The sequence below is a fragment of the Cervus elaphus genome, chromosome 10 (assembly GCF_910594005.1).
Source record: "Cervus elaphus chromosome 10, mCerEla1.1, whole genome shotgun sequence".
Taxonomy (NCBI): domain Eukaryota; kingdom Metazoa; phylum Chordata; class Mammalia; order Artiodactyla; family Cervidae; genus Cervus; species Cervus elaphus.
The window spans coordinates 23,208,497-23,232,061 of record NC_057824.1 but is presented as its reverse complement, the minus strand read 5'-3'; the positions used below and the strand labels follow the sequence as shown (position 1 = coordinate 23,232,061).

Genomic DNA, 23,565 nt, shown 5'->3' with positions numbered 1-23,565 from the left:
AAAGAGGTTGGTGAGTTTGGGAAACAGAAGGAAGCCTAGTGCAGTACTTGGAAGTGATGAGCTTGGGGTAGGAGGTGGGGGCAACGATATTGGATCGGCCAAAAAGTTTGTTAGAGTGTTTCCATGGGAAAAAACCCAAATGAACCCAATAGAAGGGATTACGTGGGAAAGTTGACAAAGGAGGTTTTGACTTTGGTGGGTGTTCTTTGAGCAGATGGTCAGATGAACTGGGTCTTTGAACTTGTCCAAATGAAGCAAACAGAGTAGCTGACACAAAGCAAAGAGTATAACCCCACTGGGGCACCTCCTTTATGATAATATCTCCTCTGCTTCAGTAAGACCAATCAGGCAGGGCCTCTTATGCTTCACACTCAATCTTTGTAGTTTAAAGTCTTTAAAATCAGAAGCCTTAGAACTGAAAACAGTAGATCACCAAGTCCTGAGATGCATGGTCTGGAGGAAATGAGCCTCCAGATATATTACTGTCTTTAAAAGAATCGACTTTTCAACTGAACAATATAAACCGACTAACTGGTTCAAATTCACATTTTATGGTGGTGTGGAAGGTGGTGGCTTGCAATTTTTCTTTTCCCACTTGGTGACATGAGAAGCTTGCTGTGCTTCTAGGTGTAATTAAAGTCTTTGATTTACCTGAAAGCAGTAGAAAATAAGTAGGATCCATTAATCCCAACTGTAACACAGATTAGATCAACTGCATTTTCTAAAGGTAACATCTTTGAGGCAAGGTGATTGGTTCCATTAAGAACTCCCATTAGACAACATGATTGTGTTCGTTTTTCTTGGTGATATTCTTTCAGGGAAAGCCCTTTGTCAATCACTTCTGGTAAATGGCGGGATCTTGAGGACACAGATCAGTCTTCTAAAAAATCAGGTAGTAGGAAATGAGCTAAGAAACCAGACTTTTCTTCTAATCTGCTTTAGTCAAGTGTTAAGACATGAGTAGAAAATTGAGGAACAATTATCTAATTTTATATGTAGGCATAAATGGCTATTTGTTGTTGCTCAGTCGCTTAGTTTTGTCTGACTCTTTGCAACACCATGGACTGCAACATGCTAGGCTTTTCTATCCTTCACCATCTCCCAGAGCTTGCCCAAATTCATGTCCATTGAGTCGGTGATGCCATCCAACCATCTCATCCTCTGTTGTCCCCTTCTGCTCCTGCCTTCAAACTTTCCCGGCATCAGGGTCTTTTTCAATGAGTCAGCTCTTCACATTGGGTGACCAGTATTGGAGCTTCAGCTTCAGCATCAGTCCTCCCAATGAATATTCATGATGGATTTCCTTTAGGATGGACTGTTTTGATCTCCTTGCAGTCCAGGGGACTCTCAAGAGTCTTCTCCAACACCACAGTTCAAAAGCATCAATTCTTTGGCGCTCAGCCTTCTTTATGGTGCAACTCTCACATCCATACATGACTACTGGAAAAACCATAGCTTTGACTAGACAGACCTTTGTCAGCAAAGTAATGTCTCTGCTTTTTAATATATTGTCTAGGTTTGTCATAGCTTTTCTTCCGAGGAGCAAACATCTTTTAATTTCATGGCTGCAGTCACCATCTGCAGAGATTTGGAAGCCCAAGAAAATAAAGTCTCTTGCTTTTTCCACTGTTTCGCCATCTATTTCCCATGAAGTGAGGGGACCAGATGCCATGACCTTAGTTTTCTGAATGTTGAGCTTTAAGCCACTTTCTCATTCTCCTCTTTCACTTTTCATCAAGAGGCTCTTTGTTTCCTCTTTGCTTTCTGCCATAAGGGTGGTGTCATCTGCATATCTGAGGTTGATATTTGTCCCAGAAATCTTGATTCCAGCTTGTGCTTCATCAAGTCCAGTATTTCGCATGATGTACTTTGCATATAAGTTAAATAAGCAGGGCAACAACATACAGCCTTAACATACTCTTTTCCCAATTTGGAACCAGTCCATTGTTCCATATTTGGCTCTTGACCTGCATATAGGTTTCTCGGGAATCAGGTCAGGTGGTCTGGTATTCCCATCTCTTTCAGAATTTTCCACAGTTTGTTGTGATCTATACAATCAAAGCTTTAGCGTAGTCAATGAAGCAGAAGTTTTTCTGGAACTCTCTTGCTTTTTCTATGATCCAGTATATGTTGGCAATTTGATCTCTGGTTTCTCTGCCTTTTCTAAATCCAGCTTGAGCATCTAGAAGTTCACGGTTCATATACTGTTGAAGCCTGGCTTGTAGAATTGTGAGCATTACTTTGCTAGCATGTGAGATAAGTGCAATTGTGCGGTAGTTTGAACATTCTTTGGCATTGCCCTTCTTTGGGTTTAGAATGAAAACTGGTCTTTTCCAGTTCTGTGGCCACTGCTGAGTTTTCCATATTTGCTGGCATATTGAATGCAGCACTTTCACAGCATCATCTTATAGGATATGAAATGACTCAGCTGGAATTCCATCACCTCCACTAGCTTTGTTCATAGTGATGCTTCCTAAGGCCCACTTGACTGCACTCCAGGATGTTTGGCTCTAGGTGAGTGATCACACCATCATGGTTATCTGGGTCATTAAGATCTTCTTTGTATAGTTCTTCTGTGTATTCTTGTCACCTCTTCTTAATATCCCCTGCTTCTGTTAGGTTCATACTGTTTCTGTCCTTTATTGTGCCCATCTTTGCATGAAATGTTCCCTTGATATCTCTAATTTTCTTGAAGAGCTCTCTAGTCTTTCCCATTTTATTGTTTTCCTCTATTTCTTTGGATTGATCCCTGAGGAAGGCTTTCTTATCTCTCCTTGCTATTCTTTGGAATTCTGCATTCAGATGGATTTATCTTTCTATTAAATGGCTATACTGCCAGTTAATCCCCTAAACTGCCAAATCATTGGTGAGAAGAGAGGAAATGTATTTTCAAGCACTTATGTGAGAAGTACTTTAGATATTTTATTTAATTTTTCCAACTAGTCTGCAAAGTAGGTATCAGCTTTCTCCATGTACGAGTACATAAATCACAGTCTGTGAATGAAGAGACCTGTCTGAGTTTCCATGCTTGTTAAGGGCAGACCCGGGATTTGAAATTCTGCCTGACTTGCAAGGCAAATCCACTGGCCACACTGGGAAATGGTAGAGCCTGAGAAGTGATGATTTATTGGATCCCTCTCCCTGTATATGTTTTGATGAGTCCCCCTGTCTTTTGGGTAATGGCAAAGAACAGAGATTCTCAGATGTCTGTGTCGTTGTCACACCCCCTCCACATACACACAAGGTCTGTGATAGAACCAATGCAAGTCCCCATCTGCGTTTCCATCGTTTCCATGCTAAATCCAACTAGTGCACTTTCTGCTTGTCTTTTTCACTCCACGTCCCCAGGATCTCGTTCCATGTCTTTACACAGAGCAGCTACTCAGGGGGTACTTGTGGGGTGAAAATACATCAGTGACCACTGGCATCTAGAATACACTGTTAGGGAACTTGGGGAATAATTAGCTTAGAAACTGACTGAGGTTCCCAGTGAGGTCAAAGAAGCAGTGAGGCAGTGACTTTGAACCTTAAACCTTAACTCCTGTCCAGATTGTCCCAGGTGAAGGAAGAGACTGTAATAGAACAAGGGAAGAAGCAGAGAATGAAGGGGACACAGATAGAAAGAGGTGCTAAAGAGGCGTTGATGCACGGCCTATAGTGGCCAAAGAGAAAAATAGAGAATTTGATATGGGCCTGTTTTTCAAAGAGCCATAGACACCAAGAAGAAAATCATATTTGGACATGCCATTAATTGAATGTACTTAGGACATACTTCTGTATTTATGGCAATCATAACTCTGGCTTGACCCTTTCTGCTCTGGGGAATCAGTGGGGAGAAGGGAGGTCCCTACTTCCTGCTGTACTACAGAATTGTCACCCAACCATCTGTAAATATATGTGGTGTGGCCTCCCCCAGCCCCCAAGCTGAGGGCAGCAGGGCCTGAGAGGTTGTCCAACCTCAAGGCTGGAGAGTGAGGTCTCTGTGGTGGTCCTGGCTGGTAGATGCAAGCGGGTTGAGCAGAACTCAAAAACAGGATCGGAAGGGGCAGTGGTGAAGAGAGCAATTCAGGATAGGTGATCTGTGACCCTGAGATAAAGAAAACATTGGAGGGGGGAAGGTTTCATTCTGCAACTCACTTCCATTACTCAAAGCCAGATTGTCAAATCTATCCATATTCTTGGATAGAGATGTATACCAATGATGCTTAATATGTCTGTGTGGTTAGCCAATTATGTGTATGGTATATACTCACTCCAGACAATTTGGGGGGTGGGGAACTAAAAATATGAGAAAAGAAAGACAGGTCTTACCATTCAAAAATAGCTCTGCTTCCTATTTCATTGTTTTTCCATCCAACTACATCGTAAGATCATTTGTTTTTATATCACTTTGACTATTCTGCATGTATCACTGTGTAACCTACTTTTATCATGTGATATGGAAACATAAGTATTTTCCTATAATGCTGTTAGAATTCTGTAAACATCATTTTAGTGCTTCAGCAATAGTTCATTGTAGTGCTTAGATGTGCCAACAATGGAATATTCAGGGAGCACGTTTCCCGTGATATGCATGTGTCAGCATGGAACGCCCCAGAGCGAGGTGGAACCAAGGGCATTACCCAGAGAGGTCTTGCTCTTCCCACATGAATTGTTTAACTAGTTTTTATTATCAGTTAGGAAGACCTCAGTTTCCTCCCCTTTTAAAAGCATTTCTGGTTTTTCTGTGGGTGTCCTTTGAGTACGACTTGGTCAAGTAAATAAAGCACAATGGCTGGTACAAAGCAATGAGTGTAACCTGGGTAGGTTTTGATAGGTTTTAAGACAGCAATGCCTTCTGTATTTTAATAGGGCTTTTTCCTGATCAAGGGCATTGCTATTTAATAGTGTCACCATTTCCCTTCCCGCCATGTAGGGGAAATGTTTTGAATGAGCCTTCATTTGACATATGACTCAATCAAGAAACATTAAGTTGATAGACTCAGGCACAGAGTAGACCCCAGGTCTCCTGATTCTTAGCTGAGAATTCCTAGTTTTCTTCAGCAAGGGAAGTGCCTTTCCTGAGGAAGTAAGACACCCATTTTTTTTCCCTTTGGTTGCTGACCTCTATCTTTAGTGAAAGAATAAGGCAAAACTCGCCTTGCTCTGATAATTTCATATCTTCTTCTCCTCCATTTTCCACTGTCTTTTTTTAAAATAATTCAGTTTAGATCAGATGACTAAACTGATCTAAAGAGGTTTGGTGTTACAAGCTTTAAAAACTAAGAGGTAGTAATTCTCATCTGTATAATGGGGATCTGAATGCTACCTAATTAAGAGAATTGTCATGAAGATTAATCCAACAATTAATATAAAGCATTTATCACAGTGCCTAGCAAACAATAAATACTCAATAAACATGACATGTTGTCACAATTACTGTCATCATTAAGAACACTTCCTACTTTTGCTGTCCTTGGAAAAGCCACTTCCTCATTTTAAGCCTCAATTTCCCATGTGAAAAATAGCAGAACAGTGTAGATAATGACCGTGAACACATTTCCCACTGCTAATCCTCTACCGTCCTGGGATTTTCTCTACAGCAATTCGACCAATGAAGGCATGAATGTTAAAAAATGCTGCAAGGGGTTCTGCATCGATATCCTCAAGAAGCTTTCCAGAACGGTGAAGTTCACCTATGACCTTTACCTGGTGACCAATGGGAAGCACGGCAAAAAAGTGAACAATGTGTGGAATGGGATGATTGGGGAGGTACGTCATCTTTTCATACGCTGGGCCCTCAGGGATGGTGGGAAGGATAGGTAAAGATGGTTCTTTTTCTGGCCTTCCATCCAGGTGGTCTACCATCGGGCAGTCATGGCCGTTGGCTCACTCACCATCAACGAGGAACGTTCCGAAGTGGTGGATTTCTCTGTGCCCTTCGTGGAGACAGGAATCAGCGTCATGGTTTCCAGAAGTAACGGCACTGTCTCGCCTTCGGCTTTTCTAGGTGTGTGAACTTCGTAGTCACTCTTGCCTTCCTATGAGGAGTCACAGGTATTCTGTCGTGTTTGCTGAAATGGTAGGACCAGTTAGGACCTTGTTCAGTTCCATTTAACCACATGAACATATTGAAAGCATCTTGCATTTGAATTATCCCAATTTTTCCCCCTTTTAACATCTTTCATTTATCTTTTACTTGGAAATAGCCGCTAAAAATACAATCACATATTCAGATACTGCCCTTGATAGTGTAGAATATAGATTAGGAGATATATTGCTTAGAGCCTTGAAAGCATTTAAAAAATAAACCTGTCGGTCCACAGTTAATTTAAGTCAGCTCATAAACTTTTATTTAGCAGCCACATACCCATCCTCCATCCCTCATTAGAATGACAGTCATTTATTTACTGGATGTGAGAGTAAAAATAATGATGACTGTGTGATGATTTATACTAGGACTCTGACAAACAAAACAGAAGCAGTCTGAAGAGGATATACCATTTTAAAATTAATGGAATCATATTTTAAATGTGACTATCCTTTAAGCTGAATGGTTTATAAGGGAGAAAATTCTTCTTACTCCCTTTTTAACTACCTCATAAATTTATGTTTTTACATGAAAGGTTTGTAACTTTTTAAACCAAGGTAGTTCCATTTTTTTTTCTATCATCTAGTTTTCTTTAGCCCCTATGCATTCGGTAGCCTGACTGGTGTAGATGAAACTGCATGGGACATAGCCAAGCATTTTAAATTTTTTCTTTGAAGGAAATCATTGTGCTGAGTGTTTTGTCATCATAAACAGGTTTTGAGAGTGGCTGTCTTAAAGATCATAGGGTTCAGATTAACTTCCCCTTGGCATTCCCATATAACCTTCCAAATTTGGAAAGGTTAAGACAAACAGTGACCCCCCTAGAAGAAAACTGCATGAGAGAGAGAAAACAGATTATGGTCAAGTGGGCTTCCCTCATGACTCACCCAGTAAAGAATCTGCCTGCAATGCAGGAGACCCGGGTTTGATCCATGGGTCGAGAAGATTCTCTGGAGAAAGGCATGGCTACCCACTCCAATATTCTTGCCTGGAGAATTCCATGGACGGAGGAGCCTGGTGGGCTACAGTCCATGGGGTCACAAAGAGTCAGACACTAACACTTCAACTTCACTTTCTAGGGTTAAGTGAATTTCTTACATTTTTTTCCCAAAAACAACAACAAAAAAAAACTTTATTAGAGAACTGAAATGCAGACTAGGACCAATTTGTGGACACTAGCCCCAAGCCCCTAATCTTACCCTCCCACTGTCTGTATTGATATGTGGTGTTAGCATCTGTGCTTCATTCTCTTGAGTGAAATATTGACTAACAGGATTTTGGATACTGCCTGACTCACAGACACATACGGATTTACTGTTTTCATTTTTGATAATCCATTTAAGCTGTTGAAATCCTTACCACTCACTGGATTTGATTTTGCACTCACCTCAGTTTTTGTAACCTTTGTTGGAATAACATGGACCTTGACAAATACACACCTCATTAGGTTCCTTTTGGGCCTGTGTCTGATATGGATCAGATAGTAAAGAATCTGCCTGCAATGCAGGAAGCATGAGTTTGATCCCTGGGTTGGGAAGGTCCCTGGAGAAGGGAATTGGCAACCCACTCCAGTGTTCTTGCCTGGAGAATTCCATGGAGAGAGGTGCCTGGCAGGCTACAGTTCATGGGATCACAAAGAGTTGAACACAACTGAGCGATGAACACTTTTTCAGTTTCTGATATGGATAATGATGCCCGTATCTTAATAAAAGACCTCACTGTATCATGAAAAATACTGCTCACTGACATTGACCACACGAGCAGACTGTTCGTAGCTATCTGATATACTCTCACATTAGTCACCCCTAATCATTTTCTCACTGTTTCCTACTGGATCCTTTAACAGAAATCTTTGGTCCTAGAGGTTAAGAAAGGATTGGAGGAAGGGAGTTCATGAAAGAAATGGAAAGAGATCTGTTTCTTATCACAAACTATCCACTCATCTCCTTAGTGAGCTACAGAGAAATTTTGATCCACTTCAATCAAAGAGGAAAGAAAAATATATCAACCATTTGTCTCATAAATATGGGTCACTGATATTGAATCTGGCCTCCACCCAGTTTCCCTAGATTTTTATCTTTACCTGCATTAGTAGAACATTTCCGTAAAAGTCAAGTATTTTTGCTCAACTTAACTAAACCTCTTTTCCACCCCACTCTTCCTACTGCACCTTAAAAGATAAAATAAATTGTAAGCAGAGCAATCTGTTTTCAACGCTGTTTTTACACAGTAGGCTTAATATTCTTCCTAGTCACCAAATTGCATCCCTGTTCGATTGACTTGCACCCCCTCATTTACAGTCATTATCTGCAGGTTTTGAAAATCATAATGAACCATGCTAAGCTACATTTTTCCATTCACTGGCTCAGTCATCTGGAAGAGCCAAACATTCGCAATCTGATTGCATTGCTCTTCATTACTTCCTATTCTCTCTCCTCCGAAAACTCCATTAACTCACATCGGAAACACTTGTAGGTAATGCCTCTGAGCTTTTGTGTGAAAATGTAACCAGTGACTCTTCAAGGACAAAGATGACATCTCTCGCAGTGTTTCCATTCAGTTAGCTCTAAAGACTTTCCAAGAAGGTTAGCATCTTCGATCCACAGACATACTGAGCTGGAGTCTCTTCTGGATTAAAGTTCCTTCACAGACAGATGTTGAATCTGTTTTAAGCCAGTAGAGAAAGTAATCCAGAGCTATCTCGAAATATTTCTGGGTCACATTGGAGACCTGACAGATGGCGGCTCACCACTGCTCTGCTCAGCCACTCAGTCGTGTCCGACTCTTTGCAGCCCCATGGGCTGTAGCCCGCCAGGCTCCTCTGTCCATGGCATTCTCCAGGCAAGAATACTGGAGTGACTTGCCACTTCCTACACCAAGGATTGAGGCTCAAACCCACATCTCTTGCATCTCCTGTATTGGCAGGCAGATTCTTTACCGCTAGCGCCACCTGGGAAGCCCCACCATTATTCTAATGATTTGCTTTGTTGTGGTGTGTGTGTGAGTGTGTGTGTGTGGTGTCTGGAAATAACCATCCTTCAGGGCATTCATGGGTACCTGAAACCAGAATGCTACAGCAGAATCTCTCTGTCATGTTCATTAGTCAGGTGACAGATATTGTCACTTCGAACTGAGAAAACATCTGGGATAAGTTGTTTGATCATTTTCCATCTGATTTTCTGAACAGTTAGTGAGTAGGACATATCAGGTGACCAGTGAAGTTCACTGCAGTCTATCAGATTCTGCCCTGTGAGTAAAAGAATTCAGGGAGGATTTCCCCTAATATTCTTAATAATGTCCTCATTGCCCTCAGAGAAAAGGAGTTATCAGATTAGTAAGTATGCATGTTTTAAACTGAGCTTCCCTGATGGCTCCGTGGGAATGAATGTGCCTGCAATGCAGGAGATGAGGGTTCAATCCCTGGGCCTGGAAGATCCCCTGGAGAAAGAAATGGAAACCCAGTCTAGTATTCTTGCCAGAGAATTCCATGGACAGAGGAGCCTGGCGGGCTACAGTCGTGGGGTCGCACAGAGTCAGACACGACTGAATGACTGAGCACACACACACCTATGTAATGAAGGTCCCATAAAATCCAAAGGGACAGCGACTAGGTTGGTGGGCATGTGAAAGTGTCAGAGAGCAGTGTGCCTGGGGAGGGCCCAGAAACTCCACGCTCTCTCCCCACGCCTTGTCCTGTATATCTTTCCATCTGGCTGTTGATTCAACCCTTTAACATTCCTTGTAATTAATGGGTAAATATACTAAGTAAACTGGTTTCTTGAGTTCTGTGAGACACTCCAGCGAGTTATGTGAGACGACGTAGCGAATAGAGACGACATAGCGAATAAACACCAACGTTTTAAACTAGTATTCCTTTTTCAGGACCCCGGACAGCAGCCCACCCCCCAACCCCCACCCCCCGACTGTCAATTCTGGCTTTGACCATGGAACCAAGCAGCTATTCTATTTAATTTATTATGTATACACAGTGTGCAAGGGCTTCCCTGATGGCTCAGTGGTAAAGAATCTTCCTGTAATACAGAAGACTCGGGTTCGATCTCTGGGTCAGGAAGATCCTCTGGGGGAGGGCATGGCTACCCACTCCAGTATTCTTGCCTGGAAAACCCCATGGAGAGAGGAGCCTGGTGGGCTACAGCCCATGGGGTCACACAGAGTCAGGGACAACTAAGCAACTGAGCATCCACAGTGTGAAGCAATCACCAAATACTGTACATACATGCTCCTTTACTCCTTACAGTGATCCTCCTCTGGTAAGACACACTATGCCATTAGCACATCCAACTTGGAGAATTACTTTAACATCTCTGTTCTTGAATATTAAGTGATGTTTAACCTCCTAATTTTTCATTTATGTCTCCTCCTTTTTGAATAAAGCTCACTACCAAATTGCTATGATTTCAGGGACATGATGTTATTTGTACTCAAGTTAAGAATAAGATAAATTTCAGTTATACTCATTAATTTCTTTGAGCTCATTTTGTATATTTAAGTCAAGTAAGTTGTGTTTGGTATTTGCATTATCAAACGGCATTACAAATTATCCCTTTAGGTTTTAAAATTATTCAATATATTCAAGGCTTCAGACATATTAACTTTTTATTATATATTATAAGCTCATTACATTGGAATTTGTGATGACCTGTGTTAGGTAATCACAGACTTTAATAAAAAGGTGGCCTACTGTCAGCCTAGTTCTTTATTATTATTACTAGCTTCATCAGAAAAAAATTCAAAAATAATAAAATGTCTATTATTCCAGAGGTATTGCTGTGCTTTTTATATTCTTTGAAAACATTTGCTCATGATGAAAAAATTCTAAGTTCACTGGTGTCCAAGGGCAGTTTCTTCCCAACTGCAATCAGGTGGGGGCTATGTTCATTTAAAAAATGTCACTCTCAGTTGATTTTCTAGCAAATCTATGTCATACATGGATAAAATGACCCCATTCAGCTCAGTTTCATACCCTCTATCAGCTTTAATACAAACGTTAATTTATTTTACATAACATCCCCTACCTTTCTAACGTGACCTGAGATTTAGAACCCTGTGTCTCGCCCCATCCTTCTGAGACACCCACACAAAAATGAATTGATGAAAACTATTTTTAGGGGAAATAACCATCCATCCATCTACTACCTCATTGCCTCTGTCTTTAAGCGATGCATTCTCATTGAATTATCGTGTGACTGTAATAGCCTCAAATGACTTTTCGATTGCACTGAATCCCATTACCAACCTCAACAAGATTTTTGAATTGTAGAGATCTCATCTGTCTGAAGCAGAAGGTGAAAGGAAGAGAGGGAACAGCAGAGGGGGCAGACTATGACTTTCCAGTATTCTTGTCACTCCCATCACTTTATGACCTTTTCTTGCAGGTTATAATTCTCCTTTTACTTCTGGGATTCCCCGCACATCATCCCTCCAGCATGTTAAGATAAAAATGAAAATAAAACTCATGCTGGCTTTGCAGAAGCTTTATGGTTGACTATTCGAGTCTAGTCTTGTTTCTCTTTAGCTTTGGTTCCCTGGATGATGCTATAATTACCTATGACCCTGTGGCCTCTTTGTTTGCATTTTAACTTTCTCCCTTGGTTTTATCATTCTATTTTGTTTTTATTATCCTTGACCTGGTTTGTAAAATGTCATAAGCTCTTCTCTATTTTTATCCTATTGTATGTAGTCTTATAAAATACCTCAAGTATTTTGTAGAGTAGAGAATAATTTAAATGTATGAATAAGCAATGACAAGGGCTTCCTAGGTGTCTCAGTGGTAAAGAATCTGCCTGCCAATGCAGAGATGTAGGTTCAATCCCTGAGTCGGGAAGATCCCCTGGAGGAGGAACTGACAACCCACTCCAGCATTCTTGCCTGGAGAATCCCTTGGATAGAGGAGCCTAGTGGGCTCCAGCCCATGGGGTCACCAAGAGTCAAACAGGACACAATGACAGCTTCTTTTGAAAGATGAAATTCATACCAAAGTGGGTTTCTCAGTGAATCTGAAAATGGACCTCTAGTCTTCCTGCTTGCCCAGGTTGTGAGGAGGAGTAACCGATCACATAACTGATCGTGTCTGCATCCCTGTGCCCTCTTTTATCTGCAGAACCATTCAGCGCCTCCGTCTGGGTGATGATGTTTGTGATGCTGCTCATTGTCTCTGCCATAGCTGTCTTCGTCTTTGAATACTTCAGTCCTGTTGGATACAACAGAAACCTAGCCAAAGGGAAAGGTGAGCAGCCTTCATATGCATGATGCAAAGCTGATGCCATTTAATTGACTTTCAGTGAAGACTTCAGATTTAGAACACATGATCCTCCATGGCCTTGCTATATCATCATATTAATGATGCTGGGTCATTAATTCTACATGCAATGTCATCCAGGTACAGGTTAGTCCCTTCAACTGAAAAGAAGGACAAGACTTAAAACATGAGACATTTTTAAGCTTCCTATAATGTGGAGTCAGTTGCTAGGTAAAAACTGCTGGTATTTGTTGAGAAAGCTTATTTGAAGCAGCAGTTTTTTCTGGCAATTAGCTTTTAAAATGTGCATCAAAAGAAATGTTAAAACCACTATTGAGTCTCAACTTCAGTCTGTGCAAAGAAAACGGTTTTATAGAATCTGGGTTAAGAACATCCTCTAAGCTTCTGAATTGTGCTCGCATTCGTTTGATGATAAATATAATGATAAAATGGTGATTTTCCCCGGTTACATCTTCCTCTTGAAAATGTCTGAGTTTAGTGCATTAGTACTTGATTAAGTGGCAGTCAGTAAGCAGAAAATTGAATTGGGATGCTTTCATTGGCTATAACTTATTAAGAGGCTCGCACCTGAGCCTTATGCATAAACACATCACACAATTTTGAGTGAATTTTTCTCAATGCACAACACATTCTAAGTAAATGGTATCAGAAGGATGCCAAGACCAAATCTGTTTCCTAAAAAATGACTTTAGATGATGGAAGATAGCAGATCTTCAAGGTACAGTTATTTTAAAAACAAGGCACTTTGCCATATGTTCTTTCCACTAGGAAGATTCACTGTTGAAAACAGCCAACAGGTCATGGGGATCTACTGGGAACTTAGTTTTATTGAAGTCCTCCCACTTCTTCTTAACCGTTAAAGAGTGGCAATTACCACATAAATCACCTCCCATCAACCAAACATAGTAAAAATGCCGTAAATAATCATGTTGTGTTTAAGTGGGAGAGTTGCCAGTCTTTCACTGAACAGGTAATATAATTAACCTAGTAAGAAGCTTTCCAACAGACTGGGTCCTGAGGCAGTTTTCTATGGGTGATCATATTGCAGGAGATTAGATGTTTACATTTGCAAAATCAGAGTTTGTGTTGTATGTGAATTCATGTGTTTATTTGATGATTATTTATTGAGTTCCAGGTACTGGAGCAGGAGGGTAATGTGATAAATTGGACAGAGAGCTCCTGACCTTTGGGGAACTGATAATTTAGTTGTGGAGATAATATGTCAACTGCATACATGAATAATCACAGATCATAGTAAATATCAAGAGGAAGGGGGAAAAAACGGTGGGATATAAGCATGTCTTAAATGTGATGGTCAAGAAGGGCAGAGCTTCAGGAAGAGATGATGCTTGAGTTGAGACCTGAAGGATGAAAAGGATTCCAGACTATGAAAAACTGAGGGAAAAGCCTTCCATGCAGGCTTTACAAAGTCTTGTATCTTAGCAGATACAAAGTCTTTGGCACAGGATCAATCTTGACCTGTCCAAGAAACAGAAAAGACCTAAGTGAGGTAGACAGTGGTCTAAGACGAAGTCAGTGGTAAGCTTTCAGACTTTCTTCAAAATACAATGGCAGGTAAAAGGCAGAATACATACCTATACAGTGCAGAAAGGTCACTTTCTATCTATCAAAGTCATTATATCAATATAAGCTGCCCAGTAAATGGGGTCGCAGAGTCGGACACAACTGAGCAACTGAAGAATGACAGTCTGTGGAGATGATGTGGAAAGAGGGAGACTAGTTAAGGAAGCTGCTGAAGGTTTCCAAGAGAAAGAATTACAGTGGTTTGGGCTTGGATGGAGATGATGGAGGTGGAGGTGAACGGATACGTTTGAAATGTATTTTTGGAAGATATTAATAAAAAACTACCCAAAGGCCATCATGTACAGTACATTCTCCTTTGGCCAAAGCACACGTTGTTGTGACGGAAGGAATCTAGCGTGCAAATTCCCCAGCCCTTCCCTCACCTGGAGGCTTTTTGTTTTCTGCTCATCCACATGTAGAAACTCTCCGGAAATGACAGCTACTTATTTCCTTACACAAAATAGCATTCTGTTACATTTCAGTCCTTTGAGGGGGGAATTATATGATTCAGGAACAGTCTACTTAATCAGGAATTCCTAAATGTCTTGGACTGCTACCCTGCAACTGCCCATTTCTGATTCCCAAATAGATGTCACTTCTGATCAACAGGCAACCCTAATAAAATTAAGTAGTTCATGGAGTTGACTGGATCGACTCTAATTATTTTTTGCAAAGAGTTCTCAGCCTCTTGGGTATAAGCCCAGAAGCTCATAAAATGAGGCAAAGAGAAAGCAGAGCGCTTGAGGTTGAGGATAAAAGAATTAGTTGCCTTCTCTTTAATGTGTTGTATATGGATATTGTAAGTATTGCTATAGCCTGAGTTTGCCCTCCATGTACAGAAAGCCTGCTTCCTAGTTAGGCTCTCTGCCCAGAACTTCATAACTTCCATCAATCTGGATTCACTTCTGCCTCTTTAATTTATTGCCCACTCCACGTGCATCGCCAACTGAAGTCTAAGTAGATCATTTTTTCATATCTTCATTTACTTAAATGACATAAAAATTAACCTTCTGTTAAAGGAAGACTCTTTTCCCCATGAAATGAGGGCATAAATTGATTTTTTTCTCCCTTACACAAAAACAGCTTGAAAGCTCTAACATGTGTGTTTTACAGCCTGCATATTCTCCTCCCCAATAAATTCTGGCATATTGTTCTGCCTCTTTAGTTAAGTCTGTTGCAAGGAACACTTAAGAATCTCAAGAATACGCAGAGGGAGAAGAAGTGCTGTGATATCAGAGTTCATTTTCAATGACCCTGCAACCAAATGTCTCCCATCTGTGAAGTGTTAGTAGAATTAAGCGCTATTGTTCTGTTCCTTAATGTCTCCATTTGGAGAGCGTTTTAGTTTGGTTTAATTTCTACATTGTGCACATCTTACATCTGAGTTTGAACAGGAGCCATTACTAGGGACAATCAGATTAGAATATCAAACATCAGTCCCTCTGAATTGCATGGTTCTTATACGATATCACAACCTATGCATACCGAATCAGCCCACACGCACATGTTTTTCTGTAAGACCGTCTGTGTATCCCCCAAAGGAAATCAAATCCACATTTAAAACAGGTCATAACACTACTTCTAATTCAAGCCTGCATTGTCATAACCATTTTCTCTTCCTCCCTCCCTCCCTTCATTCTTTCCTCCTTCCTTCGTAAATTTCTCTTTCTTCCCTTCCTCCTTCCTTCCTTCCTTTCTTTCTTGCTTCTTCCCTTCCTTCTTCTCTCCCTCCTCTGCCTCCCTCCCTCCCTCTCTCTCTGTCTTCCTTTCTTTCCTTTTCTTTTAAGAAACGTGGCAAAAAGTCAGCAATATAAAAATATGGGAAGAACGCTAATTTTTAGAGAAAAAATAACTCGTGGTTGTGGCCCCGGGACAGTGGTGAGATACACTGTCTTCTGACAGCCTTCAGGATTGCTGGGGCCAGTGCACAGTGTCAAATGCTCCCAAGTGTGTGTTTTGAGGACGCACTGAGAATGTCCTTCCTGTCATTTGCAGCACCCCATGGGCCTTCTTTTACGATTGGAAAAGCTATCTGGCTCCTCTGGGGCCTGGTGTTCAACAACTCTGTGCCTGTGCAGAACCCTAAAGGGACCACCAGCAAGATCATGGTGTCCGTGTGGGCCTTCTTCGCCGTCATCTTCCTGGCCAGCTACACGGCCAACCTGGCCGCTTTCATGATCCAGGAGGAGTTTGTGGACCAAGTGACCGGCCTCAGTGACAAAAAGGTGAGGTCACTTTGCTTTCGTCTCTGCCTGAGGAGTTAATCTCAAGTGTTCCCCGCTCAGAGGATGTTTGCCAGTGAGTTTTCCAAGAGCCAACTGAGGGCAGGAGAGGGGGGCCACTAGGGATGAGATGGTTGGATGGCATCACCAACTCAATGGACCTGAGTTTGAGGAAACTCCGGGAGATGGTGAAGGACAGGGAAGCCTGGCATGCTGCAGTCCATGGGGTCGCAGAGTCGGACACGACTGAGCGACCGAACAACAGAGGAAGTAAATCAGGCTCCCACCACCCAAATTATCAACTCTAAAGCACAGATCTAGGGGGATTTTCTTTTCCTCTTAACTCCATTGGGCGTATTTTGAAAGGTTTCAGGAACAGAAGCGTAAGCTTAGCTCTCCTAAGTCTTAAAAAGTCCAAATCTAAGTTGGGAACACAGTTTCCCCCGGTAGTCATCCCTCATACTTACATGATTGTGTTGACGATGGTTTCTGAGCTCTGACTCAAGTCACAGTTTAGGGCAGAGGCTTCCCTGGTGGCCCAGACAGTAAAGTGTCTGCCTGCAATGTGGGAGACCTGGGTTCGACCCCTGAATCAGGAAGATCCCCTGAAGAAGGAAATGGCAACCCACTCCAGTACTCTTGCCTGGAAAATTCCATGTACAGAGAAGCCTGGTAGACTACAGTCTTTTGGGTCGCAAAGAGTCAGACACGACTGAGTGACTTCACTCATCTTGTCATGGAGAGGACGATGGTGAGGAAGATCCATTAACCTTGGACCAGGAGAATCTTGGGTGAAGTTCTCGGCTATAGGTACCTCCCAATTCTATGACTTTGTATGAGTTCTCTCATGCTCCTTGCCTTGGATTCTTCATCTCTGACTTGAAAACAAAAATCCTCTCTAAGCCCTGCAAACGTGCTCAGTCGTGTCCGACTCTTTGTGACCTCACAGACTGTAGCCCACCAGGCTCCTCTGTCCATGGGATTCTCCAGGCAAGAATTCTGGAGTGGGTAGCCATTTACTCCTCCAGGGGATCTTCCTGGCACAGGGATCGAACCCAAGTCTCCGGCACTGGCAGGCGGATTCTTTACTGCTGAGCAACCAGCGAAGCCCTTCTCTGAGCCCTGCCCAGATACAAAACAGACAGCTCCCTTACACCACGTAACCAGTCAGCCCATCACCAGCACTCCTGACTCACCTGAAATTTCTTCAAGGGATGCAAAAGGAATACAGGACCGGTTTGTCACTTCCCACTAGTTCCGTTTACTCAGAGACACCTCCAGGCCTGCCTCATGTGTCTATGCGTCCCACCACCAGGGAGACAGGGATGTTAACACCTGCTCTCTCCATCCCCCAGTGCCATGTAACGGGGGTTGTGGGGTGTGAGTAGCTACTCAGAAATGCACGGGGCAGAAGAAAGGAGGTAAACTGGGTACGTCCTTCTATTGGAATTTTAGTCTCAGGAAGCAGACCCTGACTTGCTAAGCTCAGCAGTGTGGGGACTTGCTGCGCTGCAAAGATTTTCTGTCTTGTGTGTGAGTATAATTTGTCTCTTTATAAAATCTCACTATCATGTCTTGTTGGCGTAAGGCTACATATATCCTTTCGGCATTCATCAGCAGACCGCTGAATAGAAAATCAGCCCATGAAAAGCCTTTAACAGCTTATCCGTGACTTACAGGGTGGTTGAACGAAGTGCAGAGAAGCCTGTCATCAGAGAGATGGTGGGGGGCAGGGGTGCTGGGGTGAGTCACCTTCACAGAGGCACCATCGCCCTCGGGAGTCGTTGGCCTCTGATGGCTCCCCATCAGAAATGTCACTTGAGTGAATGCCACTGTCCTCATTATGCTGACAGTGCCCTGCGCTAGCTGGCCCATCCCCGGGTGTCCCCTCCCTCTCGCGGAGGCCCCCTCTCTGTCCCTTAGGCATCCAAGTGTGTTTCCACCACAGCGCCCTTGCACTTGTCAGGTCCTCTGCCTGGAATGTTCTTCCCCCTTTATTCTCATGGCCGGCTCCTCCTGGACATCCAGGTTTTAGGGGAACTACCACCTCTTGGGAGAATCTTGCTGGTCACCGTGGTCAACTTGGCAGCCTGGGCTTGTGCTCCTGTGAAACTTAAATCCCAGTAGGAAGAAGTAAGCAGCACCTGAGTAAATGTAATGGACAAGGAAATTCCAGGCAGGAGTAAGTGCTGTAAAGGAGAGGATACTGATGAGGTTAAAATAGACGGGGGAAGGGGGTGGCAGGGTTCTCTGACACTTGGCGGATGCTCAGTGCACACTTGCTGACTGAGTGAGAAGGGCAGGGTGTGTTAGGCGCTGCGGACACCCCCCCGGGGCTCCTTGGACCCCATGCCCGGCTCTGTGTGCCCACCCTCACCTTTGCTGATGAAGGCTCGGGGACCTTCAGAGGGTGATTATCTTGCAGCAGCAAAATGGTGGATGCCTGGATATTATTGCTGTTGTTCAGTCGCTAAGTCATATCCGACTCTTTGTGACCCCATGGACTGCAGCACACCAGGGTTCCCTGTCCTTCATCATCTCTTGGAGTTGGCTCAAACTCATGTCCATCGAATCTGTGATACCATCCAACCATCTCTTCCTCTATCGCCCCCTTCTCCTCCTGCCCTCAGTCTTTCCTAGCATCAGGGTCTTTTCCAGTGAGTTGGCTCTTCATATCAGGTGGCCAAAGTATCAGAGCTTTAACGTTAGCATCAGTCCTTCCAATAAACATTCAGGACTGATTTCCTTTAGAATTGACTGGTTTGATTTCCTTGCATTCTGAGAGACTCTCAAGAGTCTTCTCCAACACCACAGTTAGAAAGGATCGACCATCCTGTAACCAATGACTAAACAGGGTGAGAATATGAAAGCGAGCTGCTCTGCTGCTTCCAGGCAAACTCCGAGGTGCAGTTTACTCTCGAGCTCCCAGTGAGCTCAGGCTGATGTTAAGACTTTGCCCGTAGTCACACCCTCGCCTGGCTTCCTCCCCTTCCCTAACCTCCTTCCCCTATTTCCTTTCTGATTTCTCCTGGAGCCCTTGCTTCATAAGTCATGTCCACTCAATTCCTTGGCTCACCTTAAGTGTATGGCTCATCTAAAGTGTATCTGGGGGGCAGCAGAGAAAGCCGTCTGCTTGGAGTCAAGAAAGTTGGGTTTCCTTCCCTCTCTGCCATGTACCAGCTGCGCGATGCCCTTACTGTTGTGTAACCTTGCTGTGCCTCCTAGCTCCTCTCTGAACCTTTGGGCATCATAGTTGCTGTGAGGATAAAAGGAAGCTGCCGATGAGATGTTCCCCATAGCCAATGAAATCCTCTACAGATCCAATTACATCATATATGGGAACAAATGTATAGTTCCTAGAATAAGTGACCAGAGGAACACTGGAAGCAGTGGGAAACCATGTTCTGGATGAGAAGATTTTTCAAGAAAGTATTAATAATCAGTAGGGACTTCTTTGGACTTCCCTGGCGGCTCAGTAATGGAGCTGAAGGAGACGTGGTTTTGATCCCTGGATCAGGAAGATCCCCTGGAGAAGGGAATGGCAACCTGCTCCAGTATTCTTGCCTGGAGAATCCCATGGACAGAGGAGCCTGGTGGGCTGCAGTCTGTGGGGTTGCAAAGAGTCAGACATGCAAGGAATGCTTGGTGGTCCAGTGGCTAAGACTCTGTGGTCCCAGTGCAGGGGGCCCGGGTTCAATCCCTGGTCAGGGAACTGGATCCCACATGCCACAACTAAGACCTGGCACAGCAAAGTAAATTAAATAAACACTTTTTTAAAAAAGGAAGTAGTTGGCAGTGTATTTTACTTTTTGATGCTATTTTCAACAGCAAGGAGGAAAAAAAATATCCCTTGCTACCTAGTTTTAGGTATAATAACATGACTGCTTGTGGGAAAACTAATTAGAACCACTAATAATTCAACTGACCTTCTCTGACTTGGAAACACCTAGTAACAGATACTGTATCCTCATGAGACACGGCTCAGCTTCCACGCTCAGAGTGTTAGCAGCAAGCAGATAGCTCTTTTAATTAAATGTTTGATACAATTAAATAAACAGCAAAATTCCTGGAGTAAATAAGCTAAGTGCTCCCAGAAGATTAATGGCAAATACACCAAGAAAGTCTGCAAAATAAAAATCTATATTGAATCAATTTATTTTAATACTGTATGCAAGTGTGTTTATTTTTTGTTTGTTTTAGTCATGAGTATCTATGCAACAAGTCAGGTTTATAATACTGTTCAGCCATCTGCAGTGTTAGTACTTGCAATAGGAGCCCGTGGTGTGCTCGGATGACCTTGGGGTTAAATTATACAGACGGGAATTCATTCCCCTCGAAATTATTAAAGACATTGGAATGTTGGTGGCGACCCTTTTCAAAATGTTGGGTGTTACCATGGTTGCTGAAATCTGTCTCTGGGAGACAGATTGCTGTAGTGGAGAAAGCAACACCATAGGGGTCAAACGAATCTAGGTTCAAATCCTGACTTACCATATAATAGTTGTATGGCCTTCGGAGTGTCCCATCTCCCCGTGGCCTAATTTCCTGATAGAGGGGTTTAGTACCATTCTGGCACGGTTGATATGAGGATTAGGGATAATCCTCACACTGTGCCTGGCACATGGTAAGTAATCCTATTATAAATGTTATTTCTTCCCTCACCTCCCCGCTCTTCCAGCCCCTCTCTGCTGCCTCTCCCCACTCTGTCGTCTCATCCCCCTCCTCCCCCTCCTCTTGACCATCACCATTGCCTGATTCAAACCACCCCTCGTTTCTGGGGTCTGGAATGTGATTGCACCGAGTTGCCTTTGTGACAGCCATGGAGGGAGTTTGGGGACTGGACCTTGTAAATGAGCCCGTGAACGTGTTCTCATGGAATCACACTGGGTGAGCCTGGTTCACCACCCTCATTGGTTGAATGGAGGCCTCTGAGCCTCTCCTCCCTCTTAAGGGCTCAGACAGTTTGATGCTACATCCGGAAGCATGTGACTTCCCAGGTGGCTCAGTGGTAAAGAATCCCCCTTCCAGTGCAGGAGACAGAGAGACACGGGTTCACTCCCTGGGTTGGGAAGAGCCTCTGGAATAGGAAATAGCAACCCACTCCAGCATTCTTGCCTGGGAAATCCACTGGACAGAGAAACCTGGCAGGCTACAGTCCATAGGGTCGCAAAGAGTCAGACATGACTGAAGCAACTTAGCATGAACACACGTGGTCTTATTGATGGGGGAGACCTCTGCACCACCCCTTCCTGGGCTGGAGCCCACATTTGTTTCTTCTCCACTTGGAACTCTCTGGAAGAAAGTTACCTTGGAAATCCATTCCTATAAGAAACACATACAGAGTACATCATGGGAAAAGCAGAGCTAGATGAAGCACAAGCTGGAATCAAGATTGCCAGGAGAAATATCAGCAACCTCAGATACACAGATGACACCACCCTTATGGCAGAAAGAGAAGAAGAACTAAAGAGTCTCTTGATGAAAGTTGAAAGAGGAGAGTGAAAAAACTGGCTTAAAACTCAATATTCAAAAAACTAAGATCATGGCATCCAGTCCCATCACTTCATGGCAAATAGACGGGGAAACAATGGAAACAGTGACAGATTTTATTTTTTGGGGCTCCAGAATCACTTCAGATGGTGAATGCAGCCATGAAATTAAAAGACACTTTCACCTTGGAAGAAAAGTTATGACCAACCTACACAGCATATTAAAAAACAGAGACATTACTTTTCTGACAAAGGTCCATCTAGTCAAAGCTATGGTTTTTCCAGTAGTCATGTATGGATGTGAGACTTGGACTATGATGAAAACTGAGCACCAAAGAATTAATGCTTCTGAACTGTGGTGTTGGAGAAGACTCTTGAGAGTCCCTTGGACTGCAAGGAGATCAAACCAGTCCATCCTAAAGGAAGTCAGTCCTGAATATTCATTGGAAGGACTGATGCTGAAGCTGAAACTCCAATACCTTGGCCACCTGATGCGAAGAACTGACTTATTGGAAAAGACCCTGATGCTGGGGAAGGTTGAAGGCAGAAGGAGAAGGGGACAACAGAGGACGAGATGGTTGGATGGCAATGCCAACTCAATGGACGTGAGTTTGGATAAGCTCCAGGAGTTGGTGGAGTTGGTCACAAAGCTTTGGACACAAATGAGGTACAGAACTGAACTGAATAAACACAGAGTGTGCCCTTAACACTAGGCTCTGGGCTTCCTGCAAGAGTCATTCTTGCCCCTAGCTATTTTTCACACTGTAGGTCAGGACACTTTAGGGAGTCATGACATTAATTTACAGATTGTGGTTATTTAAAAGGTAGTTCACCATGGCTGACATTAGAGGATAATCCCAGGTAGAAAGCGTACTGTGATGTGGTACTTGTGTGTGTGTGTGCGGGGCAGAGATGGAAGATGTATCATGAGTCATGCTTTCAAGTTTGACATCCTTTAGTTGAGCAGGAAAAGGTTCCTCCATCTGGGTGCCAGGCTGAGTTTAGAGTGGGTGATGGTACAGTCAAGGCCAGAGGAGTGTAGAAATTCATCCCGGAGGTGGACTCCCTCTCTCTATTGTTCTGCAAACCAAAGGCTAAGAAGGAAAGGATCTCAAAGAGCTGCGTGCCTCCTCAGCTGCAGATGGTGAGTGAAGGGGAAGACAGTTAGGCAAACAGGCTATTGACCTCTCAGGAGGTTGGGAGCGGCTGCTACAATGCCTCGATTTATGAGCAGAGCCACTGCCTCTGTGCCCCCGAGCAGACAGCTGCCGTGCCAGCACGCTGGGCTAGTGCCTCCCGCTCCGAGGTGATGGGTTGTGATGCTGCTTGCCTGAGTGAGTGCAAAGAGCATTCTGTCCGTTTGCATACACACGCAAACACACACACTCCCAACACAAGGCTCCCAGCTGGATGATCTCATTTGGACAAGGTATGGCCACTTACCCCCCAATCCAGTTACAGCTGCTTACTAGGCAGCAGCATGCCTAATTTAAGGGGGACGATCTGCAGCTGGAAATTTTAATTAACAGTGAAATGAAGTGTGAATCTGGAGAAAGGAATAGTGGTTTCCACGGGCCTCACCCTGGGGTAAACTTGGACACGTCCTTGGGCAACTCTCAGTTCCATGGAAGACGTGCTGGCCTGGGATTCTGAGAGACCTCTGGAGCCCAGCTGTGGTGCTTCCAAAGGTTTATTGGCTGTCCTTCCCTCTGGGTTTCAAGGTCCTTACCTCTAAAAAAGGAGAGATCACTGGTGAGGGTCCGGAAGGAATGATAAAGTTCAGACCTGAGGGCTGCTTACAAGGAGTGTAATCTTAAGAACACTTTGGCCACCTGATGGAAGAGCCAACTCATTGGAAAAGACACTGATGCTGGGAAAGATTGGGGGCAGGAGGAGAAGGGGACAACAGAGGATGAGATG

At 43.4% G+C, this 23,565-nt stretch overlaps 1 protein-coding gene across 2 annotated transcripts in view; it reads left to right on the top strand.

Annotated features, from left to right (window-relative positions):
- The window catches only part of GRIN2A (glutamate ionotropic receptor NMDA type subunit 2A), a 431,280-nt gene that overhangs the window by 326,972 nt on the left and 80,743 nt on the right, over positions 1-23,565 (top strand). For both annotated transcript variants that reach the window (XM_043914296.1, XM_043914297.1), the window contains 4 exons: positions 5,583-5,751; positions 5,836-5,989; positions 12,192-12,317; positions 15,930-16,159. In XM_043914296.1, coding sequence (XP_043770231.1) covers positions 5,583-5,751; positions 5,836-5,989; positions 12,192-12,317; positions 15,930-16,159 — 679 coding nt within the window. The remainder of the gene's footprint in view (positions 1-5,582; positions 5,752-5,835; positions 5,990-12,191; positions 12,318-15,929; positions 16,160-23,565) is intronic.